We start from the raw sequence: 9,104 nt of genomic DNA on the forward strand, positions 1-9,104 counted from the left end.
TACATGGTACCTGAATGAGCTGGTAGGGTTCCATGCCTTCAAAACCTATGTGTGAAACAAGAACTAGAAAAGCCTCCCTCACTCCTGCCTGTGCTTAAATATCAGAACAGATATTAAATGTAAGAAACCAAGCCCTAGTGTTTCTGTATCGATGAAATAAACAGTGGCCAAAACCGAGCTACTTACAGAATGCTTGCATTGCAAAGTCAGTTTTAAAGAAAGCTGCATTTAAAAACATTTTAAAGCTGTATGTTAAAAGTGGTATAGTCTTCCCAAACTGGAGCACTTAGGTGCTCCCATGGTTATGTCCAAAAGAGGCTTAACTGAAGCATCAAATACTAGTCCATGTAGCAGAAACTGCTATTTCCCACTCACTAACAGATTTTGCATTTACAGACTGGTTAATATAGTAAATAGAACACCGTGAGCAGGAAGTACTCATACCATAGTTAACTGCAAAAATTTTTCCAGTGTTACAAGGAAATGAAGAGTAACAGTTCTTCAGGAAGATGAACAGTATAGATATAAGAAAAAATAATGTAAGGTGCCCCGAATAAGCAAATTCTTCGGTTTTAGAAAAGCATTAGCCAGTGGCAGAATTACAAAGACAAAAAGACAAACATGACGGTGAAGCAGAAGGTAACCTTTGCAAGATTTAGATGTGAATTCTATCTGTAAAAGCTGATTTAGTGCAAGTGATTTGAGGACTACCATTTCCATCTCTGAGCACTCACGACCAGCAGTATCCTTTGAATGCTGGATTTGCCATTGTTACTAAGGAGAAGAAAAGGACTTTAAATATATTTTAATGCCAAGTGAAATTGTTCTTTGTAAGAACAATTAAAGAAGATGCAGATTGCCTTTCTTTGTCTAAGAACTTCACCCCAGAATAATATTAAGTCTCCAGTTCTGCTAACAACAAAAGCGGCATATTGGAAAGGACCCTGTAATACCCGTCATCATTCCATCCCAGGAATAGAACTACTCTAGCTTTTGTTGCAGTCTGATTTTAAAAACTATAATTAATGTGGACAAAAGAGGAAGTTTTGTTGTTGTTTCTTTTTTAAATTTCTATGTCACATTTAAGCTCACCAAATACATAAGTCTCAGTAAAAACTACCTCAAATCTCAAGTGGCCCATTAAGATCCATTGTAAGAGACATGGGCAGCATTTACATTCAGATATGAGGTTATCTTAGGGAATCTAGTGTTCAGTGCTCGTTTCACAAAATTCAGCCAAAACAGAACATTTTTTAATCATGTACTTCAGCACTGGTGTCTTTTCTATGAAAACTTCTCAAAGATCCTTTGAGTTTTACTATCATATGTAGCCAGACATACCATCTGAGCTCTGCAGTACTTTTAAGAACCACGAATACCCAAGACTGCAATTGCAGGACACGACCTATTCCCAAGCACTGCTAATTGTTTCCTAGTAAAAGTCAGTTCCTCCACATGTCTAGATGTAGTAAAGGGACTTGCACTTGAATGTTGAAAAAGCACTTGGAAATTAGTATCTAGAAGCTGAAATTAAGTTAAATTCAACAGAAGTTGAAGTTCCTGTCTAATTGCAGGTTAACTCTTTTAGTCACACAGTCAGTGAAAAACCCAAGCAGTGCAAAAGCAAGGGTTAAAGTGAATCACCTGAATATCTGCTTAGGATCCCAGTTTACTGCATACAGCCATTTGACAACAGAGATACACAGCACTTATTATTGCATATGCTTATTTTTGTTAGCATGAGAAGTACCCTAAGATACTTGCCATGGCTGTGTACTCCCCAGTAAGTCACAGTGGAGAAAACAGCGTTTGTTCCAGTATCACACAATACATTCTTTCAGAATTTTGTACAGACAAGCCAGGGCTAGCAGTCTGTTGGAAATGAACAGGCCTAAGAAGTAGGTCTAAGAATTGTGAGAATACATGCCAAAGATTATTTATTTCATCAACACTTCACTGTAAAGTGTTGACCATTTAAAGCTTATTCTTCAGTTTTCAAAACTCAGGGAAGATCTCATCATATGTCCTATTACAAGAAGAGATTAAAGATTAACCACGGATCCAAGACTACAGCATACTATTTACACAATAAGTAATTTAAAAGCACTTTAAAAACCCAAATTCTATACCCAGCAATATAACCTACTATCGTTTGGGCATAGTGAGTTTGTTTGTTTGGGTTTGGCTGTGGTACTGTTCTGTTTTACTACAAAATATACCATCCAAAGGGGAAAAAAATACCATTTCTCAATAAGCTGAGATTCAACCTAGAGGACAGTCACAAAAAACCTTTCCAGACCTGAGCTTCAAAACTGAGGAGCAAAGTTCAACAGGAGTAGGTCTGAGTTCAGACCTTTTTAAACATTCCCCCCCAGAGTAAACAGACAGTGCTGCAGTAAAAAGTAGGTCTATCCCACCTGTAGTCACCCTTCCCTTGGGCACAACCCTGTATTTGCAGTCAGCCAGGTTACAGTACTGACATAGCTCACTGCACAAACATTGGTGCTGTAGCAGACAAGTGGATGAAGCAGTGCTTGCCTTCTGTGGTTCCCACCATTTGATGGCAAGATCTGTGAAAATTTAATAATCAGGATGTTTGCAAAGAGCACAACCACAAACATCAACAAAACAGTGCCTGTGAATCATTTGCATGTATGTAGAGGAAGAAGAAAAACCTGAGAGGAGCTATGTATTTCAAGTTCTCCCCTCCCATTACAGAAAACGAGCAATGCAGTCTGCTTAAGTTACCTAACTTAATAATCATAACTAAAAAACCAGAAATTATGACTAGTTACTGGAAATGTCAATATATACTTGTATCTGGCAATCCAACATCATCTATTTCATGTTTAAACAGTATTTTCCTAGACTAATTTTTTAACGATGACTGGCGTTCATCACTACTTGCCACCAAAGAAGTGTATCAGAGTGCAGTCTGTTGCCAGAAGCATGATTGTGATGCAGCTCCAGAAAATCAATATAGTACTGAAACACAGTTCCATTACTTCACCAAATGGAGTAATGCCACTACCAGAACTCTGTGTAGATAAAACAGAGTTCAATACTGCATAGTACAAGGACCAGGTAGAATAAACCCACAGCTCCCTCTAGCCTCTTCTCCCCTCTAATATTTCTGTCCTGAACACAATACTAATTTTGGTGGATCTCACATGGCTGAGCCTTGGGAAATATAAAAAACTTGAAACAGAAAGGGGAAAAGAAGTCTACTATCAAAACTGGATGTAAAAGCAGATTTTTCATAATGCAATGCTTTCAACACCCATTACACCTTATCTTTAAGACCGAATATATCTGAAAAAGCCTTGCAGGAATAACAGCACAAAACCCTGAACAGGAAAACATGCTCTTTGAAATTTTTTTTTTTTACAGAAAGCTTTCACCTAAGTAGGGTTTTTAAATAGGGCGTTTAAATACATGTTTCATGGTATCTTTAAAATAGAAGGAAAAAAAAAAAAAAAAGAAGAGGCGGCCTCTGGGTTTTTTTTCAGTTTAAATAATACAAAATTACTTAGTTTCTTTGTTCACTGTCAGTTAACTGTTACTAACACTAAAACCACACACGTGGGGAAGCCTGAGAGTCTTCTCCAGTGCAAAACTGTCTCAGAGGAGGTGCACATTGATAAAACACAGGCACATATACATATACTCATACAAGGTACGTTCCAGACCTAGTCACAGCTTGCCTGGGTATGAACACACCACACGGATTTCCTTGCTAAGCACCTCTTAACTTTTAACCTCTGGACTTGCAGAGACCTTGGTCCTTGGTAATTATTTTAGGCCTCAACAGCTTCCAAATTACAGACATCTAAAGGAGAAGACAAATTAAGTTCTAGTCTGAAGCATCTGCATTGTTTATATGGTTTGGAATACCTCAGAAAACCATAGCTTCAACTAAAAGAATGTCTGAGGCACCTACACTAGAGAAGCTACCAGTAAATTAGTGTTACATCTTATGATAATGCTCTTCTCTGAAGTTCACTAGTTAATAGACACAGATTTGAAAGGCAATGATTTAAAGAGTGATTAGCTAAGAGCCCTTAATCAAATTACAGTTTTATGACACAATCATAAAAAACAATTTTTTTGCAACAAAAATTCCAATAAAAGTGATATCTAAATTCAACTTAAAACTTTTACTAACTAGCAGGCAGAAATACTTTGCTCAGCTCTAGTTAAGTATCATTGCCTTCCCCAATTAGAAGTGTTGATCTGTTACAGAATTATAAGCCATTGCAACCTCTGTGGCTCCAAGACTCTGCATTTCCTTAGACACTGGCTCAACATCTAGATGAGTCGTGCAAAGATAATGGTAACTATGGTAGAGCAAACGCTGTTTCAGAAAAGAAATCACAAGAACACACATAACACACACACATCTGATGCTTGCCTTGAGAGGAAATATAATGAGAATAAATACTGAGAATAAAAACAATCTCAACATAATTAATTGGAAGGACTTAAATGTTTATTTTCAGAAGTAGGATTTTTCCAAAAGGGTTGGCCTATAAAATCTTGATAATGAGTGGAAGTACCAAAACAGATCAATTGCAACCTTAATTCATTACAAGTACCCTCACTAGATCAGCAATCATCCCCTCATGATGATCAGGACACTCATTTATATTTTACCAGGCCAGAAGATCTGGTTCAGATTTCTCAGATTTGTTTTGAAGTCATAAAGTGACTGTGACAGAATATAATTTAAGCATGGTAGAGGTCTACACGTATTGTTCTCTGAAAAGTAGTTTATTAACCATTTCAGGCTGACTAACATGCCATCTGTTTTGGTATTTATACGTTACTAATTCTTTATAGATAATCGAGTTTTGTTATCTGTATAACTTGTTATACTCTCCATTCTGCTACAGAAGACAGCATAAACTACTTTGCTGCCATTGCTTTCACACAATAAGCATCTTATTTTACCCAAGACAGCAAGCTGGCCAGGAGTTGCAGTAACACTGAACTACAGCCAAGAAGCTACACCTTTCGCTCTATCTGAAGTATTTCTGTGGAGCACAGCTGATGGAAGTATTGCTAAAACAAAGTCCAGGCAACGCTACCGTTAAGTCTTGTGGAAGGAAAACAGGTTAAAGAATATGAGTCTGGACAAATTCAATGATCAATAATTCTTCTGGGTCCCAAGTGCTTTACAGTGTTCACGTCTTGTTACCCATATACAGAAAGCAAACAAACATTTCAGTACAAGAATATAGTTTGTTTTGTTTAAAGAAATGTGTTCAACTAACTACACATACTTCAAATAGAGTAAGATCTAGGAGGGGATCAGCAAACCGCAGACTACCAAAAATTAAAATACTTATTTCTAGGCAAGTGCAGCACTAACAAGTATACCCTGAAATACTAATCTTTCTCAATATTCTCCAGCCAACTTAAGAACCCTAGTATTCTAATTCTGCCATCTCACACTGACACGTATCATAACTACCTTTATGAGGATAACATACTAAATATAGTCCAACAAAACTGAAGATGAAGCCTTTATAAAGACACCTTGACTAACGTGACATGACAGAGATGAGCACATCTTCCAGAAGCTTTTACCTTGTAATTCCTTATAATTCAGCATGAACTATGGGAGAAGCAAGTAGCAAATTTAGATATTTGTCCACAGCTGTCATGTAAAGGACATCATGTGAAGTAGTTATGGAAAGACTACACATCAATAAATCAAGAATTAATACTAGATATACTGTTTAATGGGACATCAATTTCTGCATCCCTACCAGTATTCACAGCTGTGCAGCTTCCCCATTGTGTCTGTAAAGAAGTGAATTCATTCTAGTCTAAACAACAACTGCATCCCTGTCTATGCTTCCCCTGCTCACAGATCGAAGTACAAGCAGTATCAGTAACAAGAAAAATATAGCAGTGGCTCCAACTGGAAACACAGTACATACCTAGTCAACGCATACAACAGCCTAAGCTGCCAATATAAATCCTGAGTATGCTTTAGAGCTGTTATTTGAGGATTTTTAATGGAATCAGACTCCTGCTCAAAAAAGACTGATTGTGCAATACTGGCAATGAACACATGAATACATGTTGTCAACTAGGACAGAACATGAGTTTCTCTGGTAAAGAATATTATATTGTATGTGGTCAATCCAACAAAAGGTTGTCCACAATGGTTATATCATTCAACAGTAACTATTGATAAGAATTTGTTTTTATGCAACAGGAATGAGGAACTGGGAGAAGTGAGACAGACTGACAGATAGAGAAACAAGAAAGGACATCCTGTGTGTCTGGCCTATATAATCCACAGGGCTTGATACACTTACCTCCTGTGAGATGAAAGGATACAGCAATAAAAAAGTGTCCTGAACTACTCTACCTTTCTCTAGTTTCAAGTTTCTCAAAAAAGATGTTTAAGAGCAGCACTGGCCCAAAGCCCAGTTACTCACCAGTCGGTTTCCACCACACACCCAATGCATAATTACCTGGCTTGCCTGATGGCATTGCATGTGCCGAACATTGCACAGCAGAACAGTGAATTCTTCATTATATGTAATTAGACTAAGAAAACCCCTGCCAGTTTGGCAAGCCAACTTCCCTCTCCCAAGTTTTCTGTGCTCTAACCATTGAAATAGATGAGCTCTGCACCAGCCAGGTACTACAAGATCAGTCTACAAGCTCACATAGCATACCAGTACCCATTAAATACTGAATATAACACACAGACCATCATGTGACCCAGGTACATTGAATTATCAATGATTTTGCAACTTGCTTCTAGAATGCCCAATTTTTAGTAGAGTATCAACTGTTGAATTAAAAGCCCAGTGCATCTTGGTTTAGAAATACTCTGAAATCCATGGGTACTTCCATTTAGAAATGAATTCAAAACAGCTACCAAATCAAGACCTCTGCTCTGAACAGTAACAGATGTCTGATACTTAACCATAGTTGCACTAAGTAGGTGCTGGCCCTGACCTGGGTGTGCTCACTCAGATTTACAGAGATGTGGGCTTATCAGTAACACATACCTACATTTCAGGGTTTGTCCTCCTTGTTAGAAGATGGTCTGCAAAGGAATTCTATATTGCAATACCCCAAAGCATACTGTCTAAAATGTCTTTAAAATATTTGCTAGCAAATTTAGTGTTCTTGACCTTAATGTGCCAAGATACTACTCAAGTCATTGCACCAACAATTGTGGTTTTTTTAATTATTTCAGCTCTCTACATATAGGGATTTGTAGTGTTTATTAAGAAGCTATGAAACTAAAACACTAGGAGAACTGGAGTTCTGGAGACAAAATGTTTGCTCAACAGTTCAGTGGATTTGTAATATGATATGCTTAACCCAAATATCTATAAACATAGTATTGATTTTAAATCAATGAGAAGGTTTCCATTATTTTAATTCTACATAATCATGTGTGAGATTAGCAATTTTAAGTATATATCAAAAAAAAAAAATCATATCATTTAGACTTTTGGCAGAAACATAATTTTCTTGGATATGCAGACAATTGCAAGTTTGGGTTTATTCTGTTCGAATTTTTTAATGGAAGAGAAGACAACAGAAAAATAAAAACAAGCCTAAGAAGAAAGGAGTCATTCCTTCCTACATCTTGACCTGTGACCCCCAGTGATTGCACAGAGACAAGGACGCAGCTGTTATCACCACATATGCAAGGAAGTTAATAAATTGAAGAATTCAAACGTCCTAAACAGCTTGAGGAGACATCTGTAACTCCCATAGTAATATGCCAATTTCACATCTGAATTCCTAAGTTACCAAAATACAAAGGACATAATTTGTAACTTTTGTAGACTGCCTCTACCTTGCAGTTTGCCAGATCATACCAGGTTTCTGTTGCTTTGGAACACGGATGAGTTTCCATTCCACTATCAGACAAGCCCGGTAGCGTGGATTATTTTTTTCAAATCACTATACAAATTCCTAAGGATAAGACTGTGGAAAGTTTTCATAGGTATCTATGTCACATTTTTATCTACCAATTTGTATGAGATCTCACCAATTTTATATATTTTATTCCTTCTAATTTCCTTAAGCTGTCAAGTGGATTCTCCAGTTTACTAGGGAACCTGCTGTGAAGCCGAGTTCCTCAGAGCCTTCAATTTATTGAGAAATTCCCACGTAGTTCGATATTCTCTGAAGACTCCAGAAGAGTGACAGCGAGCCTTCCCTGTTCTGGAATTTCACCCTAGCGCACCGAGTTTAAAGCAGTCGTTTTCAGGACGGAACATCACCTAACCACCCGGGAAAGATCCTTACATTGAGGAACTGGGAGCCGAGACGGCTCCTCCAGAATTCCGATGTGGCTACGGCGGAGGCAAACCTCTGCAGTTCGCGGTGCGCCCCTCACGGCTCGCACGGCTCTCCCCTCACCGGGCTGATGCACGGCACCGACTGCAGCAGGATTCCTGCCGCTGGCGCACCCCGCCAGTGAGACCCCTCGACTCCGTACGCATCCAGCAGCGCCCACAGCTCCGCGGGCGGCCGCTCCCACCCCCAGCCCCGGCACCAGCCCGGCGGCCCCCGCGACATCCTTACCCCATGGCGGCCGGCAGCGCCTGGCACCAGTGGTGCCGCGTCCCCGGGGCGCTCCTCGCCGCGCCGGCAGCTCCGCAGCCCCGTGGCGGCGGGGCCGCTGCTCTGGGCTCGCCGCAGCTGCCCGGGGCCGAGCGGGGCCGCCCGCGCCCTAGGGAGCGCCCCCCGCGGGCCGGGCTCCCATGGCCACCGGCCCCGCCGGGCGCCCGCAGGCAGCGGCTCCGGCCCCCGGGCGGGCGGCAGCGGTGGCTTCGGGGGCGGACGAGTCCCCTCCTGCAGGCGAACGGGGAGGCGCTCGCCTTCTTCGCGAGGGACTGGCGGCGGCTGCGACGCTTCTCGCCGGGACGTGCGCGGCCGCGGAGGGCTCCGTGTGCCTCAGAGGCGGAGCGGGATGGGGCAGGCGGTGCACACAGAGCTCCACGCCGACGCTCCCCCTAGCACCGCCGCCAGCAGCGTGGCGGGCACGGATGCATTCTCCCGAGAAGGCAGAGCGAGCCGTGGCACCGGCGCTGGCATCGGACTCCCGGCGAGAGGCC

At 40.9% G+C, this 9,104-nt stretch overlaps 1 protein-coding gene across 1 annotated transcript in view; it reads right to left on the reverse strand.

The window, feature by feature from the left end:
* HOMER1 (homer scaffold protein 1) overlaps positions 1 to 8,697 on the reverse strand; it is an 85,306-nt gene extending 76,609 nt beyond the window's left edge. Inside the window, exon 1 of the mRNA XM_041470751.1 lies at positions 8,572 to 8,697. Within this exon, the coding sequence (XP_041326685.1) occupies positions 8,572 to 8,576 (5 nt within the window). The 5' untranslated portion in view covers positions 8,577 to 8,697. The remainder of the gene's footprint in view (positions 1 to 8,571) is intronic.
* Between the last annotated feature and the right edge of the window lie 407 nt (positions 8,698 to 9,104).

Source organism: Pyrgilauda ruficollis, unplaced genomic scaffold (genome assembly GCF_017590135.1).
Source record: "Pyrgilauda ruficollis isolate IOZ18807 unplaced genomic scaffold, ASM1759013v1 scaffold25, whole genome shotgun sequence".
Taxonomy (NCBI): domain Eukaryota; kingdom Metazoa; phylum Chordata; class Aves; order Passeriformes; family Passeridae; genus Pyrgilauda; species Pyrgilauda ruficollis.